Source organism: Rutilus rutilus (genome assembly GCF_951802725.1).
Source record: "Rutilus rutilus genome assembly, chromosome: 11".
In the NCBI taxonomy this organism is placed as follows: Eukaryota; Metazoa; Chordata; class Actinopteri; order Cypriniformes; family Leuciscidae; genus Rutilus; species Rutilus rutilus.
In genome coordinates, this window is record NC_140216.1 from 2,072,206 (window position 1) to 2,099,686 (window position 27,481).

Below are 27,481 nucleotides of genomic sequence, written 5' to 3' on the forward strand. Positions count from 1 at the left end.
GCTGTATTTACAGGAGCCTATAGTGAATTCCCGGAAATAGTCTCTCAAACCGCTCTGTATTTTGTGACTTGAAGATGTGATTGTTTATGAAAAAGAGTGCATATTTCACATATCCCACAGGTTTAACCCCTCGGCTGTGATATAGGCTACAAGAGGAATACGTCTAATATTTAGTGCTCTGTGAAAAAGCGGATTTGTCTGAACCCTTGTGACTGCGAACCGTGTGCAGACCTTCAGTGCTCGCAACTCCTGACCGATGATCGACACTGAAAACTGACCTTTTGTTGAGGTAATCAGTTAACAGCTCTTTGAAGAGCTCGAACACATTCAATAAGTTGATTAGGTCTGAAGTTTAACTAATTTAATCACTTTAATTATACATTGGCCCCCACAAAAGTAAAATTGTCACATAACTTTTTTTTCTTCTTTTTTTTAAAAGTGATTCTCCAACTAGGAGCACTTTTGCCACTGTGAGCTTATGGACATTTCACTCTCTTAAAACACACTTAAAACAATCTTCCTAGCTTCGTTCATGTGTCTTCTAACACATTATAAGAGTGGGAAGTTTTAGAATTCCATGGAATATTATTAACAGTTTTTCTGAAGAGCGCTTTCAAAGATGTCATCTCCACCACTTTTCTCAATTTATGTATTTTATTACAATATAATATTGTAAAAACTGATTATATAAGATAATGCATCAGTCAACATTCAACAACATCAGTGGCTACCCAATCATGTAACAAAATAAATCTTAATACTTCATGAACTTAATGCATTTTTATTTAAAGTTGCTAAATGGCACGTGTTGGGATTTTTTGCCTACAGCATTTCATTTTTGCTCAGGTCTATGTTTATTATAAGTCACTCACACATATATTGTAAGTAATGAACTATTAATACTTGATTTAAAATACATTTAGATCCACATCATTGGTTATTCTTTTTTTTTTTTCTTTTTTTTTAACTGTAGTGCTGGAAATGATGGTTTTGATGGAAAGATTGTTTCTGTTTATTTTTACTTAAATTGCCAGTCCAAAATATTTTTTAACCATGTATTTTGTTATTTAACATATATGAGTTGAACAGTATACCTAATAGTAAAAAAATAATAATAATGATTACAAATGATATGCACATTATATGAACCTGCTCAAAACATTCATATAAATATAGATAAATAAAAATAAATATAGAGTGTACTGGAATGGTGATATATAAAGTTCTCAGTCCAAAAGCACAAATATGTCATGAGAACATGCAAATAGCACACAAAAACAGCATATCATGTGCAAAGCTATACACCTGTAACTTCTCTGAGGTGGAAATGATATTTTAGCAGTATTAGGCAATATTAGCACCCTCATGTCAGGCTTAGCTACTTTTGGACTTATTATGTTGTTTACTCGTAATAAACATAAATACATTATTTTCATATTTGTTGTACATAATTCAACCGAACTACAGCCAATGTGGAAATGACGCTGAATAAAAATACTCTGTATAAAAGCTTGAGTTACCTTGATTTATTTTCTAGTGCTGAAGAGCACATGTGCCTGAAGTTTCATCGTCAACTAATACGTCCTTTTCACTATTATTTTCATGATTACCAAGTAAATAAAATATTTAAGGTGGATCTATTAAAGTGGATTTTGTTGAGGGAGGTGGAAATGAAGGAAAACCTGGCGACAGACTTATTTTATTCCAAAAATAGTTTAAAATTGTGATATACATATGGAATTTCGATGGTATATGATATTATTTTAGGCTATTTCTTCCTTAAGACAAACATGTTAAAAAATATTTTAAATCGATCCTTTAATATCATTTTTTAACATTCAAAGAGGGCCAGTCTGGGTTAGGGACGAGCATAAAACTGCACAATCGGCTAATAAACAGCCTTGCAAAAACATTTTTAAAAGAAAACGGGCAAGATTTGACTGATGTTGGAGCATGAGCTTCATAATGACAATTTATGTGTATTTGTTTGTTTATTTATTTACAAAAAAAGGCCAAGGACACAAAAGTGCCTGTAGTTGGAGAACCACTATACATATCTATATCTATATCTATATATCTACATCTATATATCTATATCTACATCTATATATATATACACACACACACATAAAATTTGAAACCTATCCGGCAGGATACTAACAGAAATTTTTCATTTTACATATTTCATATTTATTATTCACATCATATGACAAAACCAGTCGGGTCTTTTTTAACACATTGTTCTCAATAAGACATTTTCATAAGGATTTGCCCAATTCCTTTCCGTCCAGTAGCAAGACATCGTTCCCAAACACAGTTCTAATAATTCCAAATGGAATGTTGATGACAGAACATCTACTAGAATTTGAATTTGACGGATCTTATTTGATTGGAAGATTCAGTAACACTTTTATTTTACAGTGTCCTTGTGTTACATATGTTACATGTACTTACCGTAGTAATAACAGTAAATTATGCATAATTACATGCAACTAACCCTCAACCTAATCCTAATCCTATAGTAAGTACATGTAGTTGCTTAATATTACTCAGTACTTACATATATAATTACACTGTAACAATGAAAATAAAATATTAATTAAAAGTGTAAATAAAATAAAATTAAAATAAAGTGTAACTGAAGATTCTTATTGACTTCATGGGAATTCCCTTTGGGATCATGTACTCAGTCCTTCGGGATTTTCAACTAGGGAAGTGACTAAATTGATAAATCATGTTTTGGCACTTTTTCTGGAAACGTAATCTGGATCATAATAAAATCCCATGCTTTCCAGCCTCATGTAATCCATCTTCCTTTTTTTGTGCCGTCTTTTCAAAGCAACATCTCTCACCCTGATCCAGATCCACACTTTTCCCAGATGCGTTTCACAGTGTAGACGGCTGGATAAACAACACCAGGTCCAATAGTCAATGTGGGGTTACTTTTAATATTTTTATTTGAAGAGAAAGAAAATAACATAAACAAACAAACCTTCCATATTCAATCTCCTTTAAGCACCCAGACCCCTACGGAGGCACAGGAGGGACATGGTGATGGAGAAAATGAGAAGGGAGAAAAATGACACATTTTTGAGTTCTCTCACGAAGAAAATCTGCGAAAATTAATTTCTCATATTTTTTTCTTCCTCATCCTCTTATGTGACTCACGACAAAAACAAACAAATATACATGCAATAAGGGATTATCTCTGATGATTGTGCCTAGATATTAAAATATATTACTTTTTGTTTGATATTGATATTGTGGGATTATTTTATGGTGCAAAAATGTTTACTTCTACTTTTTTTACTTTAACTGTTAAACCAATCAAGAGCAAAATAAAATAGAAATGTGTATAAGTCAAGATACAAATGCATTTTTTTTTTTTGATCATTTGACCAATTTTATACAATATTTGTTCCTGAAATCCAAAAATCAAGATTATTTTTTTTTTTTTGGATCAAAGACATCCAAATATTACCGAAAAGTTTTGAACGACACACACTGACGTTTATGATCCAGACCAAAACCAAGATTTTGTGATCTAATCCGATCAGAATCCTTTGTTTCTGTGGACATCTCTTTCCACAAAGTTGTGAGAACGTGGATTAAAAATTAGTAAAGGAAAAAAATAAACAAAGTGCAATTTTTGCAAAAATACTGTACATGTTCGTTTCATTACGATCTAAGAAAATAAGTGAAAGAATGATTTTATCCTTTGCCTTCAGCTTTATTTGGCTCAGACTGACACGTTATTTACAAAGGCTGATGATAAAATACACTCGCAACTGAATAAGTTAAAGTTTCACAGGCGAAGAGCGGCGGCGCCTTCAGATGCTACGGAGGAAACGATTTCATCACAGAAGACCAATGACGGACCATACAGTAAACGCACATACACACACACTCATCAACCAACAAACCCAGAAGGACAATGACCAATAAGTCATCTGAACCAAAGCACTGTGTGTGTGGATGAAAAGAGGACAAGATCAACAGTGTTTGATCAGTGTTGCAAAGGACCGGTGACCGTTCAGAGAGGTTTCATGATTTCATAGTTACACCAAAAGAGATTAAAATCTGGAATATTATACGGTATACTCTACTACTGTTTGCTGGATCCCAACAGGGAAATCTCTTTGCCAATTACTGCAAAGCTCTTATAAATGGAAGCTTGTTTTCCACACAGAATAAATAATAGAAAAGGTCATTTCGACTTTTTATCTCACAATTCTGACTTTATAAACACGCAATTGGGAGTTATAAAGTAAGAATTGCAGGATATAAAGTCGCAATTGTGTTTTTTCCCTTAGAATTAGACTTTATAACTAACAATTGTGAGTTTATATCTCACAATTCTGAGAAAAGATGTCAATTGCGTGTTATAAAGTCAGAATTGTGTGATATAAAGTCAGAATTGTGATATAAAGTCACAATTCTGACTTTTTTCGACTTAATATCATGCAATTTTGATTTTATATCTCATGATTCTGACTTTATATCTCACAATTCTGAGAAAAGATGTCAATTACGTGATATAAAGTCACAATTCTGACTTTTTTCTTGCAATTCTGACTTTATATCATGCAATTTGGATTTTATATCTCACGATTCTGACTTTATCTCGCCATTCTGACTTTATATCTCACAATTCTGAGAAAAGATGTCAATTGCGTGTTATAAAGTCGCAATTGCGTGTTATAAAGTCAGAATTGTGTGATATAAAGTCAGAATCATGAGATATAAAATCAAAATTGCATGATAAAGTCGAAAAAAGTCAGAATTGTGACTTTATATCACACAATTCTGACTTTTTTCGACTTTATCATGCAATTTTGATTTTATATCTCATGATTCTGACTTTATATCTCACAATTCTGAGAAAAGATGTCAATTACGTGATATAAAGTCACAATTCTGACTTTTTTCTTGCAATTCTGACTTTATATCATGCAATTTTGATTTGATATCTCACAATTCTGACTTTATAACACAATTGGGAGTTAAAAAGTAAGAATTGCAAAATATAAAGTCGCAATTGTGTTATAAAGTCAGAATTGTGAGATATCAAATCAAAACTGCATGATATAAAGTCGCAATTGCGAGAAAAAGTCAGAATTGTAAGATATAAACAAAGTATTTTTTCCCTTAGAATTGGACTTTATAACCCCAATTGTGAGTTTATATCTCACAATTCTGAGAAAATGTCAATTACGTGATATAAAGTCACAATTCCGACTTTTTTCGACTTCATATCATGCAATTTTGATTTTATATCTCATGATTCTGACTTTATATCTCACAATTCTGAGAAAAGATGTCAATTACGTGATATAAAGTCACAATTCTGACTTTTTTCTTGCAATACTGACTTTATATCATGCAATTTTGATTTGATATCTCACAATTCTGACTTTATATCATGCAATTTTGATTTGATATCTCACAATTCTGACTTTATAACACACAATTGGGAGTTAAAAAGTAAGAATTGCAAAACATAAAGTCGCAATTGTGTTATAAAGTCAGAATTGTGAGATATAAAATCAAAATTGCATGATATAAGTATTTTTTCCTTTAGAATTGGACTTTATAACCCCAATTGTGAGTTTATATCTCACAATTCTGAGAAAATGTCAATTACGTGATATAAAGTCACAATTCCGACTTTTTTCTCACAATTGCGAGTTTATATCTCGCAATTCTGACTTTATAACACGCAATTGTGACTTTATATCATGCAATTTTGATTTGATATCTGATGATTCTGACTTTATATCTCGCAATTCTGAGAAATAAACATGTAAACTCGCAATTGTGAGATAAATTATCTTTTAAAATGTTTTATTCGGTGTCGGACACAAGCCACCATTCTTATTCCTACATTACCTACAGCTCTGCCGCACTAAAACACAGCCGCTGATGATAAGACACTGCACTGAAATGAATATTCACTGCAAAGATAGAAAAATAACAAATCTGGAGAACTATCAAACGAGCAAGAGAGGAGCTGAAGTACTTTATAATTATCTTACTTTAATGGACGCTTCCAAAAAACAAAGCAACAAATCTGAAGTTCCTCGATTTGTAATCCAAGAATAACTTTGACTGCATTGATCCTAATGCACATCGGCTGTCTAATCACAGAGGGGGACGGTGGGATGGATGATGGTGCTCCTCATCGAAACTCTTCATTATCGATGCGTCCGCTAACAGTGGCCAGGGGAGGTCAGGTCTAAAGCCAGAGCAAAAGTCACCAGGAGAAGTTGACGGGGCGAGAGTCCAGCTCAGTTTGAGGGGTTGTAAAGTTCTCCGGAGGACGGCAGGCGGACCCGTGACGGACCCGTGACGCTCGGGAGTCGGGAGAGATCCGGGAGTCCTCCGAGACGAGACCGAAGCTCCTTCCGGACCTGAGACACTCGGGCCAGTTTACGCTTGTATTCCTGACAGAGAAACACACATCTTGTTAGTGCAAATTACAACCGGTGTGTTTTAGGTGCTGTACAAAACACTCTCTATGAAATAGAAATAAAAAAATAAATGAATAAGTCCAATAATAACCAATAGCAAACTCTTGATAATAACCAATAATCCTCTTTTTTCCACTTAAACAAAAACACAATAATACAAAAAATGTAATAAAAATAAATAAAGTCCAATAATCCTCTTTTTTTCACTTAACACAATACAAAAAATTTAATAAAAATAAATAAAGTCCAATAATAACCAATAATCCTCTTTTTTCCACTTAAACAAAAACACAATAATACAAAAAATTTAATAAAAATAAATAAAGTCCAATAATAACCAATAATCCTCTTTTTTCCACTTAAACAAAAACACAATAATACAAAAAATTTAATAAAAATAAATAAAGTCCAATAATAACCAATAATCCTCTTTTTTCCACTTAAACAAAAACACAATAATACAAAAAATTTAATAAAAATAAATAAAGTCCAATAATAACCAATAATCCTCTTTTTTCCACTTAAACAAAAACACAATAATACAAAAAATGTAATAAAAATAAATAAAGTCCAATAATAACTAATAATCCTCTTTTTTCAGTCTTTATATATTGAACACAAGGCTTTTTAACCGATGCAACAAGAAAAGCTGAAGTCTTTCTGTAATTTATTACTGTTTTGATTTGTTTTACTGTTTATTCTAAACACAGACGCACAAAAACAACACAGTCTGCTGTTATATAAAGCATTTTACACATTTATGTTTATATAAGCACATTACCTGATGATATATATATTTCTGTTTAAGTGAATCTATTGACATAAATCTGTCATTTTTTATACTATAATAAGGTTTAATTGACAGGAGTTTAAAAGTTTAAGAACATTATTCTGTTCCACCGTAAATTAAATTATTCTTTTTTTAACTCTTTAACATGTTTGTGTCACTAATGAAACACTAGAAAGCATCAGAAATTAGTTTCAATTGCCTTAATTTACACCAAAATAATATTTTCATCTATAACACACGTCTGTCAGGGTATATGTTGGGATGAACGCGTTATAAATTTACACAGTTAATTTGTATATGGTTAATGTGGAAACACTTTATTATAAGGTTCATTAGTTACCATGAACTAAGAATGAACAATACTTCAGCATTTATTAATCTGAGTTCATATTAATGTCAACATTTGCTAATACATTATTAAAATCAAATATTGTATTTGTGAGCATTAATGCGCTGTGAACTCACATGAACAGCTGGATTTTTATTAACTAACATTAACAAAGATTAATAAATACTGTAACAAATGTATTGCTCATAGTTAGTTAATGTTAATTAATACATTAACTAATGTTTACAACTTAACTTTATTGTAAAGTGTTGCCGTTAATGTGTGTTTTTCTACAACTTTACATTTGCATGTGAAATATGGACTTTAAAAAGTCAAATTTAACTTGAAACTTTCATACTTTTAGTCTTGGTGTATAAAATTAAAACTTAAACTTTTAAATGCATTTGGCATCATGAACTAAAATTGAACAATCTTTTACAGCATTTGTTAATCAGCACTTATAAACACATTTTGATTCTAATTAACCAAAATTAATAAATTCGGCAAAAGTATTGTTCATGTTAATACTGTAAAACTAATGTTAAAGCATATAACGTTTCTGTGAAGTGTTACAGAAAACCCACAGTAAGTTATTTCACTGCTGGACTCTAGAATAAGGATATATTTGTGAAAGCCAGTGCATAAGCAAAAAAAAAAAAGCACACAAGAGATTTGTATTTTTTTCTTTTATTTGTATTTGATCAGTAAAGACGCCATCGGGAGGCACACGGGAGCTGCTCACTACCTGTTGGCAAAGGCTGGAAAATGAAGCGGTTAATGCCCATACAACGTTTACTAGAACTGTGTGTATTATACTTACCAGCCCAGAAGAGTGTCTCATGCACAGGCCTTAAAGGGACAGGTCACCCAAAAATAAAATAAATTGCCTTCCATAGTATGAAAGTCAATGGGGACCAAAAACTGTTCTTCAGCTCAAAATATCTACATGTTCAGCACAAGAAAAAAAATTAATACAGGTTTGGGAAAAACTTATAGGTAAATAACGACAGATTTTTTTTATTTTTGGGTGAACTGGCCCTTTAAGAGAATTTGCTGAAATGGCTTGATATGGGACTTCACTGCCCTCTATAGGCAGAACAAGCCAATGCAACTCTGATCACAGTGCTAAATAAAGTTGGATTTTTAGTACAGTGGTAAAGACTTGCACATATTTTTAACATGCACAAGTTAAAAAACTAAGAATTGGAGAAAGGCAAGAAGAGGATGAATAAAAAAAAAAAAAAAAGGCAATTTAAGTTTACCCACTTCTAGTTTCTGCTCGTTCTGGGCCAGGCCGTCTCTCTGAGTTTGCAGAAAGATGGCAAGCGTGCGCGTGAGTTGCCGTCGGTCGTCGATCTCCGCCGCTAGTCGCCCGCTGTAATCCGCTAGCAGCATACAGGCCTCCTCCACCAGCCGAGAGAGACGCTCCCCTGACTCTTTATCTGACACACACACACACACACACACACAAGCAGGACAGTCTTACACCGACACACTACATATCACTTCTAATCATGTTTATCGGTATTAGGGCTGGGCAACGATTAATCATATCCAAAATAAAAGTTAGTTTAGTGTGTACTGTGTATAATTATTAGTATATAGTGACCCTGGACCACAAAACCAGTCACATGGGTACATTTTTTTAAATTGAGATTAATACATATTCTGAAAGCTGAATAAATAAGCTTCCCATTGATGTGTGGTTTGTTAGGATAGGACAATATTTGGCTGAGATATAACTATTGAAAATCTGGAATCTGAGGGTGCAAAAAAATCGAAACATTGAGAAAATCTCCTTTAAAGTTGTTCATTTATGTTGGCGATTGTGGCGCACTCACTCACAGAAATACATGTTTTATATATTTACAGTAGGAAATTTACAAAATATCTTCATGGAACATGATCTTTACTTAATATCCTCATGATTTTTGGCATAAAAGAAAAATGGATAATTTTGACCCATACAGTGTATTGTTGGCTATTGCCACAGATATACCAGTGTAACATGTGACTGGTTTTGTGATCCAGGGTCACATATAAATACACACATATGCATGCATACATTTAAGAAATGTGTTATTTATATATAAAATATTTACATATATATGCAAATATTTCTTAAATGTATACACGCATATGTGTGTATTTATATATACAAAATAATTATACACAGTACACACATTTATTTAGTACAAACTTTTATTTTGGATGCGATTAATCGTTGCCCAGCACTAATTTGTAAAGCACTTTTCACAATGCATATCGCTTCAACACAGGGTTATTCTGATTATTGATATATACATGATATTAACTAAGGGGCCGTTTGCACCGACGGTTTCAACTAAACACAGAAAACTTTTCATTCGTTTTTGGCTGTTCGTTTAGACAGTGACGTCATGCGCATGCGTATGATGTGTTCAGTTTCTTTACAAAGTGACATCGCCATCTGGCCGGCAGCAGAATATAGAAAATACTAAAAATAAATGTATAATCATTTTACAAAAAAAAAAAAAAAAAAATTAACATGAAAATAAAAAATATAAAAATAAAAGCACAAGCATATAAAGTTTTTTTTTTTTTTTACTGTAAAATGTTACTTTTTATTTCACCTTTATTCATTTTTTTATTATTATTATTTCACCTCCAAAATATTAATAAAGGTGAAATAAAAAGTAAAATTTTACAGTAAAAAAAAGAACCTTTACAGAAGATGCTTGTTTCAATGTTTCAGTTTAGGAAGTCAAAGATGAGTGTGTCAAACTAATGTATTATACTATACTATACTATACTATACTATAATAAGTCATGTGCTTAGCTCAGTTAATAAGACGACACAATGAACATGTTAGATAGCATAGCCATTACAACTTGTGCTCGTAATGATTACAATATTAGGATAATAAACAATATAAGATTCATATTTGATAGTTTATTATTATGTCAGTTCAAAGCTGGCATCATCTGAAGTCTTCACAATTAATAATAACATTAATATCAGAAGTTTTATTTTAATTCAGTCTATACAAGTTAGATCACTGCTTATTAATTACTGACGGTCTTCAATCGCCTGCGGGCAAAATGTGCCGTTATTGAGCAAAAATCATAGGTGTAATAAAATCACAAGAAGAAAAAAAATCTAAATAATCTGTTAAATATGCAAAGTATTATGCCAATCATTTAATACATTTCTCCTTATGTAAAACCTTTTGGCATAAAGGCTCTTTAAAATTGTTCTATATATTACCCCCAATGAACTTTTCCCTCTGAAAGTTTCGGGCTTATTATTTTACTAAAACTATTAAAAAGATTTCTGTTAATTGAAAAAATTGTGTTTTTTGATCAAGCACAGTCGTCAGCAGCTTAACGAGGCGCTGAGTGTTTCACACTTTGAGCGCTTGCCGTGTTTTTCCGGAAAACAAAAGTAGAAAAATGTTCATCTTTGGGTAAAACGCATCACTGTCACTTTTTACCCAGCCGTCCAATCACAGTGCAGGAGGGGGCGGGACTAATACCACACCGACCAATCACCACATTCTGCTTTTACAACCACAACTGACGACAACAAGGGTATAAAATCATTTAAAACAAATAATGTGCATCGTTTCGACATTTTTACAGTCAGAAAATAAACTACATGCCAAATCAGATATTAGACGCGGATATTCCTTATGTGTTGAAGTGCTCAAGCGCTCACAATAGGGCTGGAAATAAAAATGAACAAAAATTGAAATGTTTATTTATTTATTTATGATTTAATGCCATATCAGCAGCAATGGCTATATTCATGGCAATCAACAATATTTCAATTTATTTTTTAATATAATTATGATTACACTTCAATACATTGTTTACAATAATTCAACAATTTGGTCTTTAAAAAAAAACAAATCAATATACAAAATCAGACATGTATACCAATAACAACAACAGTAATAACAATTACATAGAATCTTTCAATTTAATATCTGATAGAAATTCTACAATTATTCCAAGAGAAACTTTTTTAAAAATGCCCATTAATATATTTTCTGAAAACTAATATCCTTTTTGTTTTTAAAGGACATTCTATTAAAATGTGTTTTACACACATGAAATTCTTACACAAATCACACACCGGTTTCTCTTCCCCTTTATAAAATAAAAATAAATATAAAATAATATATAATATTAAAATAATATAAAATAAATTAAACCTAAAACTAACAAACTGACAAAAGCTAAAAATGTAACTAAAATTAACATGAAAACTAAAATAATAAAAGCCAATTCAAAATATTAATAAAACTATAATAAAACTTAAATAACACTGCCCTAGCGTTTCTGAACACATACTGTGGTGGCAGCATGAATCATAAATCATAATTCAGATTTTTAATACATTGGCTGCGTCTGAAATCACACACTTCCCTTCTATATACTGAGTGAAAACAGTATGAGACAAAAGACGTACGTCTGAATTCACAGAGCAGGTGAAAATACCCGGATGATCTACTACTTCCGGTGGGATTCTGAAGTGTGTTTATGATGGACACTTTAATATCCCATGAGGCCACAGGAGAGGATTTATGAATGACATGATAACGACAACATGGCGGATGTACTGCGTCCAGATTACAAATATAATATATTATAGTGCTGGGCAACGATTAATCGCATCCAAAATAAACGTTTGTGTTTATATAATATATGTGTGTGTACTGTGTATTAACACACACACACACACACACAGACACAGACACAGACACAGACACAGACACAGACACACACACAGACACACACACAGACACACACACAGACACACACACAGACACACACACAGACACACACACAGACACACACACAGACACACACACAGACACACACACACACAGACACACACACACACACACACACACACACACACACACACACACACACACACACACACACACACACACACACACACACACACACACACACACAGACACACACACACACAAACACACACACACACAAACACACACACACACACACACACACACACACACACACACACACACACACACACACACACACACACACACACACACACACACACACAAACACACACACACACACACACACACACACACACACGTATATATTTAAGAAAAATGTGTGATCAATATTTAAAATATTTATATTTAATAAAAATGTATAAATATATATACAGTATATAATTGTGTGTATTTATATATACAAAATAACTCTACACGGTACACACACATATATTATGTAAACACAAACTTTTATTTTGGATGTGATTACTCGTTGCCCAGCACTAATATATACACAACATACTTTAGATGCATTTACTTCTTCAGAGCAAGTACCTACTCAAGAGTCGGGTCTCGTTTTTTCCAAATCAATACTTTCAAAACGGTACCGGTGCGATACTTAAAAAAAAAAAAGGGGAAAAAAAGAGAGAGCCTCAAAACGATGAAAATTGTTTTATTGAAAAAAATTAAACAAAAAATTCTTTATTTTTTTTTTTTTTTATTTTAAAGTAAATATATAAATATAAGTAGTCTAAGTACAAAACAAAAAACACCAAAAAATTTACATAAATTCACAATAAAAGCTAAGCCTACTCAAGAGTTGGGTCTCGTTTTTAGTTGTTTTCGATACCGGTGCCAAATCAATACTTTAAAACCGGTACCGGTGCCTGAACCGATACTTAAAAAAAAAGAGAGCGAGCCTCAAAACGATGGTGAATGGCATTATAGAACGGCTTTTTTATTAAAAATATAATTTTAATATTTTATATATTAACATTTTAAAGTAAATCTATAAATATAAGTAGTCTAGTTTAAGTACAAAACACAAAAAATTTACATAAATTCACAATAAAACCTAAGCCACCTAACCCAAATACAGTAATTTAACACTAAATAACACTACAGTGTTAATAACAGCAAAGTCAGTATTCTTGGTGTGCGACAAACCAGCTTTACATTTCAGCAAGTCTTTAAAAAAAAAAAAAAGTGACTTCTCTGGCAAAATATGACACCGCTCCTGACTTACTGCATGTCCTGCACAAGGTGAGCGTTATTTTAGAACGCATCACTTTAAATGGGTGTTTGGTGTTTTTATCCCCCAACGGCTCCTTCCAGGCAGCGAGGGCATGGGTAGGTTAAGGTTGAGGTTAGGGTTGGTGTTTTTATCCCCCAACGGCTCCTTCCAGGCAGCGAGGCCATGGGTAGGTTAGGGTTGAGGTTAGGGTTAGCTGCCTGGAAGGAGCCGTTGGGGGATAAAAACACCATCGAGCCTTTAAATGCGTCACGTGAAACCCCTCGTGGAGGAAGAACACCGTCACGTTTACAGCTGTGGCAATGAGCGCTCGTCAGGATCCACTCAAGGCTGCAGTAAATTTGCACGTTCTTGAATGAATAATGTATGAGATGTACGCCGGTCTGTTATTGTAGGGACATCGACATTACATTTCCACACTAAACATGACGCGGAAAATAATTGGTTGCGTTCCATGTCAGTCAGTCAGTCCTTGGCTGATATTTGTATTCTTAAATACATGTGAGTGAATGTGTTTTGTCATTTAAGAAACCTTTATAATGATCATGATTCATGTTAGTTGATCTATAGCGCACAATCGGCGCCATGTTCGGCAGTTCAGAGAATTGAATCTGTCAGATTTAGGCCTACTTCAGATTCATCCACTTCTCCCGAAATACAGTACAGGTCAAAAGTTTGGAAACATTACTATTTTTAATGTTTTTATATATTAAATATTGTGATATATTATTACAATTTAAAATAATTGGTTTTCAATTTATTATACTTCATCATTTATTTCTGTGATGCAAAGCTGAATTTTCAGGATCATTACTCCAGTCTGTCACATGATCCTTTAGAAATCATTCTAATATGATGATTCATTATCAATGTTGGAAACTGTTCTGCTGCTTAATATTTTTTCATAACCTGTGATACTTTTTTAGGATACTTTGATGAATAATATTTTTTTTTTAAAAAGCAGCACATTTTTTTAAAATATAAATCTTCTGTAACAGCAATATGCACTACTGGTCAGTGATTTGGGGTCAGTAATTTTTCTTCTTTCTTTTTTTTTTAAATAAATCAATACTTTTATTCAGCAAGGATGTGTTAAATTGATAAAAAGTGATAGTAAAGAAGATTTATATTATTAGAAAATATATTTTTATTTTTGAATAAATGCAGTTCTTTTTAACCTTTTATTCATCAAATATATTAGGCAGCAGAACTGCTTCCAACACTCATAATAAATCAGAATATTAGAGTGATTTCTGAAGGATCATGTGATAGACTGGATGTCACATGTGACACTGAAGACTGGAGTAATGATGCTGAAAATTCAGCTTTGCATCACAGGAATAAATTATTGTTTAAAGTATATTCAAATAGAAAACTATTATTTTAAGTTGTAATAATATTTCACAATATTAATGTTTTTTTTCTGTATTTTTGATCAAATAAACGCAGTAGAGACTTAGTTCGAAAATATTAAAAAATCGTAACGTTTCCAAACTTTTGACCTGTACTGTACATTAAAGTAAGTGGCTGGAGTGTGAGAAGAAGAGAGTCAGTTTTATAGTTACCTACTCAATGTGTATCTAAAACACGTCATCCATTTATAATTGAAAGGATTGTTATTGCCTCTTCCATAGAGATCAGTGTGTATTTTACTAACTATACGTGTTGTTTTGCTAATACTAACGTGTATTTAAATGTCTGAAACCTAAAATAAACCTTATCTGGTTGAAAACACTGAATAGTCATGATAGCACTGAGCGTCTGTCTCTAGCTCAGCGCTAGCCAACACGCGAACGCAGATTTGAATTTAGAAGTTGACGTTGTCGCGACCTGAACATTAATCACACCGCTGTGAACAATCGTACACGTCGAAGGGTTAACTAGCGATCACATGCGGTGATGATGCTTCTTACCTCCGTTTCGGAGAACCAGAGGGCAAACGTTTCAACCGACAGCTGAGGCATTTAAGTGGCACCGAAACGAGGCACCGAAACCTGGGTTTTGATTCGGTCCGGTTACATACCGGTTACTTAGGGTGCTTTCGCATCTGTAGTTCGGTTCATTTGGTCCGGACCAAGGGCGTAAAATTATACTTTGTAGCATTTTTCAGCCGTTTTGGTTCCTTTTCACACCACACTGATCGCTCTGGTCAGAATCAGTTCATGATTTGATAAAACGAACCAAAATGCAGTCACGTGACAACATCCACATCACTCGTTGGCCAGATGTGTATTGAACGCATTTCCATAACTGCACTTCGATTGGTCAGAATTAACGTGCGGGAAAATTCCAACAGAACTCCCGGAAGTAAACGAAGAGGAGGAAAATCCGGCAGACGACACGCCGCTGTTCACTATGGAGAGACGACTGCGTGGGCTGATTGTATCCTTGGTCATATTTTATTATATAGTTTGTCTACACCATTTTAGACAAACAATAATATTTGAGAAGGAAGCGAGGATGCGGCTCGACAGTAACGTTAAAGGATAATTCCGGTATTTAGCACTTTGAGTCTCTTTTCTGGTTTGTTCTGGATGAGCTAGAGTGGTGGACACAGAGATGTTGACGATGGGTCCTGTCTAGGGATGCACCGAATATTCGGCCACCGAAAATTTTCGGCCGAAAATGGCCCAAAAGTGCATTTTCGGTTTTCGGCCGAAAGACTTTTATCACCGAAACAATACGGCCGAAATGTTGTGATGACGCAAACAGCAGACACCGCGACCTGCACGAGCTTGTCTGAAGCAACATTACATATCTGCGGTGTGGACGTATTTAAATATATCTGAGAGTGACCCACGGACAGCGATTTTCAAAACACAGACATCCCAAGTCTTCCGGAAGTTCCGGGAGTCTCCCGCGTATTGATACCGGCTCCCTAATGCCCGCAAATTAGTTTAAATCTCCCGGAATCGCGAGCGAGCATGAGCGCGCATACGTAGCGCGCGCGGCAGAGAGAGGGAGCGAGAGACCTTTGCGTGTGTGTGCAGAGCAGCCGTCATTTCTCAGAGGTTTACCTGAGCTGTTTATGGTTTTTGCAACTCACGTCCATGAGCATATAACTGCAGATATTATTTTGGGCTATGGCAGTATTGACCTAAATGCACTTTGTTTTTATGAGAGAACATTTCATTTTTAAACCTTTCTCCAGGCCAGTAGGCTTTTACATTATTTAATGTAGCCTACACATGAGTGGGGTCAAGTTAAACATTTAATTTTATACTTTGCAAATGCTAAATAAATATTTGCATAAAATTTTAATGGATTTATTCTTTGAAACTTTAATATTAATTTATGCAATTGCAATGCCTTGATTTTAGTAAACTTAGTACACAGTCATAGCCATAAATGCAATGGTACTAACAATAATTGGCATAATTTCTTTCGGTGTTTCGGTTTTCGGTTTTCGGCCTTGGTTTCCTCTTTTTCGGTTTTCGGTTTCGGCCAAGAATTTTCATTTCGGTGCATCCCTAAGGACATGTTTGTGCATGCCGGTATTAGCCAGCCACTCTGAAGGCGACTCTAAACGAGTCAAAAAGCCGAGACAGGACCCATCGTCAACATTTCTGTGTCCACCACTCTAGCTCATCCAAAACAAACCAGAAAAGAGACTCAAAGTGCTAAATACCGGAATTATCCTTTAATAATTTCTATCAGGCGCCGCACCTCCTCACAACTCCAGGTTTGTCCGCGAGCTGCCATGCTTAAAGTGCAAACTGTCAACAAACATTTCTCTTCCTCCCATAATGCACAGCGCAGCTGACTACGGCAACTGGTTTAGTCCAAAAATGCGCAGTTCTTTGGCAGTTGGTTCTGTTCGAGGTCGGATCACGTTCTCACCACAAGCGAACCGCTCCAGAGTTCGTTTCAAAGCGTACCGAGACCACCTCGTTTTGGTGCGCACCCGAGTGCCATTGCCGCACTCACACCTGCCCAAACGAACCGCACCAATGGGGAAAACGAACTCTAGTGCGATTCAACCGAACTAAAAGAGGCAGGTGTGAAAGCAGCCTCTGGTACCCAACCCTACTCAAGAGAGTATGTGATTTCGGTTGCAGCCAGTATGTTTCTGATGCTTCTGACATGACGAAGGTTTGCATGCGTGTTCTCACCTGTAACTTTGTGCAATAGTGCCGAGTCCTGCACCTCCGGGGGAAGAGCAGAGATCCGCTGACGGAGAGAAGCGTCGCTCGAGGCCGCGTTCTCAAGCTCCTGCAGCGCTCGGATCAGATCTGCAGTCTGGGACACAAAACAAGCCTTCACACAGTGGATTAAGGGATAGTTCACCCAAAAATAAAAATTTATAAAAATAAAAAGCTTTATAATGGGAGTGAATGGGTATATTTTTTTCTAAGTCCATCAAAGTGCATCCATTCATGATAAAAGTGCTCCACACGGCTCTGTGGGGGTTAATAAAGGCCTTCTGAAGGGAAGCCATGCGTTGTTGTTAGTTATTTTAGTCGATAAAGTTTTAAATATGGATATTTTTCACGGATGGATGCGCTTTGATGGACTTTGAAAAAATATACCCATTCACTCCCATTATAAAGCTTGGAAGAGCCAGGACATTTTTTAATATAACTCCAATTGTATTTGTCTGAAAGAATGTCATATACAACTAGGATCACTTAAGATAAAGATCTGCATGTTCTTTCATACCTGTGGAGGTTCACCAGGCGAGCTTTGGGAGGCGAAGTCATCGTTGTTCACCTTAATTTCTTCGTAAGGCCTTTTCTTGGCCTTCTTTTCTACCTCTGTAGGTCATGAGGAGACGTTCAACATGAGGAGTCTTTCTAAACAACTATATAATATTCCCAATAACCTTTCAAATCAGTGAATTACGGAAGCCCTGAACCGCAAAAAAAAGAAAAGAAAAAAAAAAAGGTTCAAGTCAAAGCATTCCGAGAATAAAGTCGAAGTATTTCGAGATTAAAGTCAAAATGACAGGAATACAGTCTTCCGTAGAAGTCAACATGCCACATAAAGTTTGGACCAGGATTGTGATAATCTCGAAATATTTCAACTTTATTCTCTTCATTTATTTATTTGTTTTACACGTTGCGGTTCATGGCTTCCGTAGTGAACAGTATATCCTTGTGGTGGTTTACTTACGCAGGACGTCAGAGAGTTTGTCCAGTACATCATTCTCATACACGGCTCTTTCCTGCCAGATGGACAGAACTCGGCCTAACTGTTTCTTGCAGCCCTCGTCTCCTTCACTGCACAGGAAGGATAACATCTTGGTAAATAATATAACATTACCACAAGAAGAATCGTAGCAACACTGCAGCAAAATGCAAATGTTTGGGCTTAAATTAAGATCGTATTATACTTATAAATGCGTAAAAATGCATAAAAAATGCATTATAAACGCATAAAAATGTGTGTTCAATTGATAAAAAATTCCCTTGAAGATTTTTACAAGAAAAATTTACTAGGGTGTTGATTTGACTTGATTAATTATTAAAAAAATAGTGCAATTATATAATTTATATATATATATATATATATATATATATATATATATATATATATATATATATATATATATATATATATATATATATATATATATATAAAAATATATTATTTTTCAATTTGTGCATTTTATTTTAATGATTTTCGTTGCGCTTTTGTAATTTTATTATTTTGTTTTATTAGGTTTAATTTTTTTCTTTAATTTTTTTATTTTCTTAGTCATTACCAGTTTCATTACCTTAGTTTTATTTTTGTATTTATTTCCAGTTAATTCTAGTGCTTCAACTCTTGCCAAGACAGCATTTCTAATTGTTTTTCAACCAATATTTATATTTTATTTCATCATAAGCCCATCATATTTCAATAACCCTGATTACAATATATTAAACCCACTAAGCAAGAAAGAAAAATATAACACGGACAATTTAAAAGAGTCTAAATACACTGGTCTAACTCACCTGGAAACGTGTTTGAACGCATCGACGATGACTGGCGCGAAGTCGTCTGTGAACTCCGGTCCTTTCCTCTTGCTGTTCTGTATAACATCATTCGCAAGATACAGGAAGGTCAGTTTACGAGAAACCTGGGCTGTGCAGAGAGAAAGAGAAGAGGACAACACGTCTTAGGTTTAATAGGCCGTCTGGGGAGGAATAATGCTTTAGATACTTGTGATCTAAAAGAATATGCTCTTTAATTACATCAGATCATTTATACACAATTGGCTTTGAATGTCGAGAGGAAAAAAATGTGTCACACTGTCACTGGCAACTGAAGAATAGCAATCAGAAAAGCACTAGGCAACAAAAACAGTAGCGAGTCTGTGAACACAGGTTGGGTTTCGTGTGAGAAACACTTCCAGCTGAACACAAAAAACTGCTATGGAAACGACATCTTATGAGATCTCCAGAGAGATGGAGGATCTAAAGATAGCCTCGCTCTCCCATCATCTAATCCCATACGCAAACAAACACACAGTTCTAATTTTGTCTGTGCTTGATCATATTATCATCAGACTGTAATCTCTTCCCATTGGCCAAGCTCTTTCACGAACAACTAGGCTAAACAACAATAAACGAGGAACGTATGCTAATCACTGGGAGCGAGGCACGAAGTCATTTTAGCCCTGCTGTGCTTTTGCTAATCTAAAGCCCAGGTCTGAATAAAAACCAGATTATTATACATATTGATATATTATACATATATTAAAATCATTAGAATCTGTGTTGAGTGGACCATTTAGTTTGTCTCAAATTATATGTGGCTTGCACCTACCCACACACACACACACACACACACACACTTGTTCTCTCTTCTAAAAGTTATTTTGTAACTTGAAATATGATTGGAATCACTTTGAAAAGGAAAATACAGTGAAGTGCAACATGTACAGTCATATCGGCTACATAAAATCATAATTAAAGCATTATAATTGTGTGTTTGGGACATGGCTTTTAATGATGAAACTTGTGTTTTTGTAATCGGGCTCTTAAAATTATATACAAATTTGTATTTAGATTTATCGGCCAATTTATCGGTTTTCAAATATAAGGAATTATCGGTTATTGTATCGGCCAAAATTTACATATCGGTTATTGTATCGGATCATATTGTATCGGATCATAATGAATTGGAGCAAAACCTCTGATTAGAAATCAATGATCGTCCATTTTCATCCAGGAAGTTGGAGCATACCTGTCAACATTTGGATACCAAAATACGGGAGATCTGAATGGGGGGGGGGGGGGGGGGGGGGGGGCTAAATACACATTAATTGCGCAGATATTAACATAAATAAATACATAATCTCTGTATTACATAAATAATACATTACATATATAGTCTCCAATGCCATCTCTCTCATGTTCGTCCATCCTCGAGATGTTCTTCTTCGCGCAATCCCCCCCAAAACTACTTCAGCGGACCTTTAAGTAACCTTAACCAATGAAATTAGCTGCAGGGCGGGATATCTGCTTAACTGGTTTGCGCCCAGTGTGATTTTTTTTGTAGAAAGATCAAAAATACGGGAAAATATTTAAACGGGATGATAGCGGGATAGCAAGGTAAAATACGGGAGAATCCCGGGAAAAACCGGGATCTCCATTTCTAATCTGGATTGACACCAAACTTCACAGTGGCTTCATCATGCCTCGCCTTGCGTTCACTCATTTCAATCGTGTGATGTCATCTGTAAACTGCATTAGGTACTTTCCGTGTCATCACTGAGCAACAAGTCAAACACAAGACAATTACCAGAGCAAACTAAGACAAGTTTTCCAAACACATAAATGAATCATTAAACTGTGCATTCAAAGCCTGATCGAGACCTAAAGTCAATATGTTTAATGCACACCTTAATAACAACCGAGCTGATCAAAGAAAGCAGACTCCTACAGCACATGATGTGCCATTATCACGAAGGTGCAACATTATGGCAAACCTTCAGTGGTTATGCAGGATCAGACTGGTTTATGTCTGCCAGAAGATTAAAAACAGATCTATGATATCACTAGCGACCACAAAGCCTTATAAACGGTCCCTAGGCAATTACTGGTGAGTATATAAAGCTATATACACATATAGAGACAAAAATCTATGGAAGCTTGTTTCCGCCACAAAACAAAACATTTTAAAAGATAATTGCGACTTTTTATCTCACAATTGCAAGTTTACATCTCGCAATTCTGACTTTATTTCTCAGAATTGCGAGATATAAAGTCAGAATTGCGTGAAATAAAGTCGCAATTGCGTGTTATAAAGATTCCATATAACATAATTGCGAGTTTATATCGCAATTCTGACATCTTTTCTCACAATTGTGAGATATAAAGTCCAATTCTAAGGGAAAAAACTTTTTTTTTTACCTCAGAATAGTTTATATCTCACAATTGCAACTATTTCTCAGAATTGCGACTTTATATCTCGCAATTGCGACTATTTCTCAGAATTGCGACTTTATTTCTCACAATTGCGACTTTATTTCTCACAATTGCGACTTTATTTCTCACAATTGCGACTTTATTTCTCACAATTGCGACTTTATATCTCGCAATTGCGACTATTTCTCACAATTGTGACTTTATTTCTCACAATTCTGAGAAAAAAAGTCAGAATTGTGAGATAAAAAGACGCAATTATTATTATTTATTTATTATTCAGTGGCGGAAACAAGCTTCCATAAAAATCTGTAATCTCTTGGATTATTACACACTGGTAAATAGTGGTGTACCAAAATGAAATTAAAGCTTTTATTTAGCTGAAAAAAGACACAAAAACTGTAATTAACTGAGTAATTAAAACTATATGAGTGATGAAAGTTGTACTTGATATTTCAGCCAAACTATTTTTTATCCATTACTACTTCACTGCATCATTGGAGAAGCACTAATTAAAGTGATAGTTCGTCCCAAAAATGAAAATTGTCATAATTTACTCGCCCTCATGTTGTTCCAAACCTGTATGAGTTTCTTTGTTCTGTTGAACACAAAGGAAAATACTTTGAAGAATGTGTGTGTAAACCAAAACCGTTTCTGGTCCCTTTGACTTCCATAGTATTTTTTCCCATCATACGGAAGTCAATGGGGACCAGAAACGGTTTGGTTACAAATACGACATTCTTCAAAAATTTGGAAATCAGTGGAAATGGAAATCAAATATGGAAATCAATGGTGCCACACAATTGTACGGTTACAAACACCCTTCAAGATATCTTCTTTTGTGTTCATCAAAATACAGAGATTTAAACAGGTATGAAACAGGCGAGTAAATGATGATGTAACTTTCATTTTTGGGTGAATTATCCCTTTTAAACCCTCACTATTTCAGGGGTTTTCCCGCCAAAGCCTTTTGATCGGTGAGTGATGTACAACAGAATGAACATAGTTAATGCGCTGTGAACGAACATGAACAAACAATGAACAGCTGTATTTTTATTAACGAAGATTAACAAAGATTAAAATACAGTAAGAAATGTATTGCTCATGGTTAGTTCATGTTAGTTATTAGCCTAACTAACACATTAACTAATGTTAACAAATCAAACCATATCGTAAAGTGTTACAAACAAATCATTCACTCAGAACCTCTTAAAATGAGAATGTAAGTGTTTATTTACCCCTTTTTTTTTTTAGTAAGATTTAACCTTCATGAACTACAGTATTTTCAGGTTATTTATGACAATGTGAAGGAAAATTACCTTAAAAAATAATAATTTAGCCTAGTTTAGACTGGAGTGAGGTGAAAACAGAAAAGTGCAAAGCTAGTTGTTGTTAGCTAGCTGTTAACTGTATATGGTAGAAAATCTGACTATTAGTCAAAATAAACTTTTTGATGCTACTTTTTTATATTGATATGATTATATACCAAAATGATTATCAGGTCGAGCAAAGGAGGATTTTATCTAACTAAGATATGAAAATCACAGCTTTAAAAAAAAAAAGAGGGCAATAAAAGGATGTCGACCAACACCGAAGACCATTTCTGACCCAGGAAAAACCCTATATTTCCATCCAAAACCAAAATTTGTGGTTGCTGGTATTTCAGGGGGGTAAACCGGTAATATCACAGCCAACATCTGTAGTTATTGTACTAATAACAGGCATCAGACTGAGTGTCTGATGGAAAAAACCCCGTACTTACCAGCTAAAGATCTGGTAGATTCTAAACTAAACCAGACTAGCTGACCCTGGTCAGAGAGGTCTGATCTCTCATCCCAACACATGCAGGACAGTGAAAGGGTCTGGGTACACGTACAATCATTCTGTGTGTGTGTGTGTTGACATTTTTACAAGAGCAGAAAAAAAAATACTATAAATAAAGGCTGTGTCCCAAAACCCCAAATATGCCATAGTAGGGAAATAAATAAGTAGATGCTTCAAAATGGCTGCCAGGGTCAGTGGGAGCATCAACAGCTGAAGAAAACATATCTAATGTAGATATTATATTGAATATTTCTTCTGTGAGACTCACTAAATCTCGTTTGCAGAAGTGAAACTGACCTAACACATGTGCCTCAATAACTGCAATTGTCATGCAGGCTGATGTGATGTTGACTGATAAAGAAAACTAAACGTCAGTAATTTAGGTTTTGCCTCAGTAATAACCTGCAAGGGAATCAAAACATGAAGAAGAGCTAAGCTACTAGCTTACAAGACTAGCTAGCTTGTTTGCTACATGAGCTGTTTAATTTCGTTTCAAAACGTCAAACCAGGACATAATCTCGCATTTTAAAGCTCATCTGGGTGTTTTGTGGTGAAATGTGCCTCTCCTTACCTCTCTTCAGCTCGTTATGCCAGACTTTGACGATGGTTTTGGAGTGTTTTCTGTGGTGGATGAGCCACAGTGAGAGGGTCTGCACGCTCTGCTGGGAGTTACTCAGTTCTGATAATTTCTTCTCCAAAGCAGGCTCCGAGAACACGGACATTTTCAATTACATAAAGTAAATGTTGGGTAGAAAAGGCTCCTTGCCCACACCAGGCACCCGAAGGTCGAGGATATTAAAGCTAATAACTCCTCACGCTAGCTAAACATTCCCTGGCTGGTCTGGTTTGCCACATTGCGCATGCGCAGACTCACCGCGCAATGTTAGGGGAATGTTATAAATCGCATCGATGACCACTAGACACTAGTTTCAGCTCCTCTTCAAAGTGTACACTACTAAACAGTATTATAATTAATACGAGTTTAATCATCTTCGATAGGAAATGTAGTTTTTGCGGGGCATACAGAGGGAACAGATTAAGACACCAAAACAGCATAATTTCACACAAAAAAAAAAACACAAAAATATTACGAAGAACAACATTGATAATAATAAGAAATATTTTTCAACATTGATAATAATAAGACATGCTTCTTGAGCAGCAAAACAGCACATTAGAATGATTTCTGAAGGATCATGTGACTGAAAATTCAGCTTTGCCATAAATTACATTTTAAATATTAATATTAAAATATAATTAATATCGTTTTATATATTAAAATAGGTATTTAGTATATAAAAAAAGATCTATAATTTTATAAATAAAAATAGTAATTTTAAGCTGTAATAATATTACTGTTTTACTCTAACTATTGTTTCTTAAAAGTGAAATGTAAAACTAAAGGAAACTCCATTTATTGATACTATCTCAATTTAATATTTGGGGGCAGGAGGAGTGTTAGGAAAACTTGTTTGGGAACAGTCAGTATTTCATTTTAGTGCCATTAGAGTGTGAGTGTGTGTGTGTGTGTGTGTGTGTGTGTGTGTGTGTGTGTGTGTGTGTGTGTGTGTGTGTGTGTGTGTGTGTGTGTGTGTGTGTGTGTGTGTGTGTGTGTGTGTGTGTGCGTTGCTTCTGTATTCATTCAAATAGTTGAGAGAGTTCTACATGTTCTGACATCATAGAGGAGCTTCATCTCTGAACTGCAGCTCTGACTCTGTTCTACTGTTGTGTGTTAGATTGCAGTGAACAGATCGAAAGACTTTCTGCAGATATCGACGACAATTATTGAACTGACTTGCAACATTCGGTGTCCATTATGGTGCAGTTCAGCCGTGTGTGTAGACAACTGTTGGAGTGTTTCACACACTTCTTGCCTCGGAGATCGGCGCAAGAACCAGAGAAACTTCCGGAGGAGTGCGAGGCCTTCACTGCCGACGACAGACAGCGCAAGGTAACGTTACCTGAGGAGAGCCGGCATGGAGAGAGAGAGGAGGAAAGAGGAGAAGGACATAAAGAGACACTCGGAAAGATAAAGAAGAACGGACGTGTGTGTCAGAAGAAAAGAGAGAAGCTCAGTCTGGAAAAGCTGATGGATGGAGGAACTGAGCTTAGAGAAGCTGAACGGAAGACAACGGTTCTCCTCGTGGAGGTCAAACCTCTGAGATCTTCCGTCTTGAAGACAACAGAGGGAGAAATCCCGATGTTTCCTCGCTTCAAACTCCTGCCGCCAGTGCCAAAACCACACACTCATCCTCAGAAACCAGTTCCCGCATCCGTGGAGGAGTTTTCCCTGGTTCAAGCGGATCACGATGAAGCCGTTTCCCTCAAACGCTCTTCATCCCAGGTGTGTCCTCTCAAACGTGTTCCTCCACGTCCAACTCCTGCACCGGATGAGCTATTTACCCAGCGACGCTCTTCATCCCGAGTGTGTCCTCTCAAACGTCTTCCTCCACGTCCAACTCCCGCACCGGATGAGCTATTTTCCCTGCGAGGCTCTTCATTCCGAGAGTGTTCTCCCGAACGTCTTCCTCATCCGTTCCCTTCTTCCCCGTCTCCACAACTCGTGCTGGTGAACATCGAGGATGAGGATGAGGAGAGCGAGTACGTGGAGTTCACCGGGAAAACCTTCCTGGACTCTCTGAAACGCTCCCGAACGCCGGAGGCCAAAGTGAAACCGGGAAAGATGTTTGCTTGGATGGAAGAGGAAGAGGAGGAGGAGAGAGAGGTGCAGGAGGAAGAGTGGGCGAGCCAAGTGGAGGAGATCCAGGGATTTGAGGAAGATGAGGATGATCCCAGTAAAATGAGAGACTTCAAGGTCACACAAGGCCATTCCTTTTCTGACATTCCCAAGAATGAGATCCAGCGCGACGTAAGAACACTCCCACTTTTTCTGCTCACCTGCAGGAGAAAGGAGGAGAAGAAAACGATCAAGGAGAAGGAGCGGAGAGAGAAAGAGTTGCTGCTCGAACGCTACAGGAATGATCCCAAACTGAAGCACTTGTTGATCAACAAACACAACCGCAACTACAGCTCCTCCTGATGAAGATCATCATCATCCCGTTATCCCGTGTAAATAAAACATCCTCTTCATTTATTACCCGTGTAAATAAAAAAAAATTGCAAACTAAAAATGTAAAGATCCATGACTCTTCTTGACTATTGAAACATAAAAAACGTGTAAAATGAAGTGAATCAATTTGAACAAATTTGAATTGAACTGTATGGAAGTTTTTTCCTAACATAATTAAAATTAAAATGCTTAAAAAGATCAAATAATGAATTAAAGTCTCAAAACAACTGTTCAAATGATAAATCAAATGGTCAAAATATTAAATAATAAATCAAAATGGCTGCACAAATGATAAATCAAATGCTCAAATGCAATTTCATTTCCTCATTCGGATTTGATTTTTAATTTTCATTAAGCATTTTAATTTTAATTACGTTAGGAAAAAACTTCCATAGAACTGTTTAAGTAAAAAATTCTTACATCCAGAGGGTGGCAGTATAGTGCGACGCCAACTGCCATTTTGCCCTAACTTAATTTGATTGTGTTCAATCTGCTTAAATATATATAAAATTTAAGTTTACTTAATCCGTTTGTGTTGGATTACATGAATGATTTGTGTTGCATTAACTGAAACTGGACAGTGCTTGTTAGTTCCCA

At 35.3% G+C, this 27,481-nt stretch overlaps 2 protein-coding genes across 5 annotated transcripts; one reads left to right on the forward strand and one right to left on the reverse strand.

Annotated features, from left to right (window-relative positions):
* The first annotated feature begins 122 nt into the window (after window positions 1-122).
* Window positions 123-26,986, forward strand: LOC311299652 (uncharacterized protein). Of its 2 annotated transcripts, none has more exons than XM_084423365.1 (2): window positions 123-289; window positions 25,551-26,986. In XM_084423365.1, the coding sequence occupies exon 2, from the start codon at window positions 25,631-25,633 to the stop codon at window positions 26,852-26,854; it is 1,224 nt and encodes a 407-aa protein (XP_084279491.1). In that variant the 5' UTR covers window positions 123-289; window positions 25,551-25,630; the 3' UTR covers window positions 26,855-26,986. The 2 variants fall into 2 exon arrangements, with proteins under 2 accessions (XP_084279491.1, XP_084279490.1); XM_084423364.1 differs by lacking the exon at window positions 123-289 and adding an exon at window positions 18,744-18,882.
* LOC311299654 (regulation of nuclear pre-mRNA domain-containing protein 1A-like) lies at window positions 2,157-24,694 on the reverse strand. 3 transcript variants are annotated; one of them, XR_014629178.1, is made up of 9 exons: window positions 24,386-24,694; window positions 19,576-19,705; window positions 18,752-18,858; window positions 18,299-18,393; window positions 17,752-17,878; window positions 8,855-9,030; window positions 6,036-6,443; window positions 2,993-3,027; window positions 2,157-2,901 (listed from the first exon to the last, which is right to left on the reverse strand). XR_014629178.1 is itself a non-coding variant. In XM_084423369.1 (7 exons), the coding sequence occupies exons 1-7, from the start codon at window positions 24,534-24,536 to the stop codon at window positions 6,288-6,290; spliced, it is 942 nt and encodes a 313-aa protein (XP_084279495.1). In that variant the 5' UTR covers window positions 24,537-24,694; the 3' UTR covers window positions 6,001-6,287. The 3 variants fall into 3 exon arrangements, 1 of the variants encoding a protein (XP_084279495.1); XR_014629179.1 differs by lacking the exon at window positions 2,157-2,901 and having other exon boundaries at window positions 2,935-3,027; XM_084423369.1 differs by lacking the exons at window positions 2,157-2,901; window positions 2,993-3,027 and having other exon boundaries at window positions 6,001-6,443.
* Window positions 26,987-27,481: the final 495 nt, after the last annotated feature.

Coding starts and splice junctions, on each gene's coding strand:
- LOC311299652 (XM_084423365.1), top strand. CDS start 25,631: ATGGTGCAGTTCAGCCGTGTGTGTAGACAACTGTTGGAGTGTTTCACA.
- LOC311299654 (XM_084423369.1), bottom strand. CDS start 24,536: ATGTCCGTGTTCTCGGAGCCTGCTTTGGAGAAGAAATTATCAGAACTG. Junction 18,859..19,575: donor GCGTTCAAACACGTTTCCAG/GTGAGTTAGACC, acceptor CTTCCTGTGCAG/TGAAGGAGACGAGGGCTGCA. Junction 17,879..18,298: donor CGCCTGGTGAACCTCCACAG/GTATGAAAGAAC, acceptor TTTGTGTCCCAG/ACTGCAGATCTGATCCGAGC.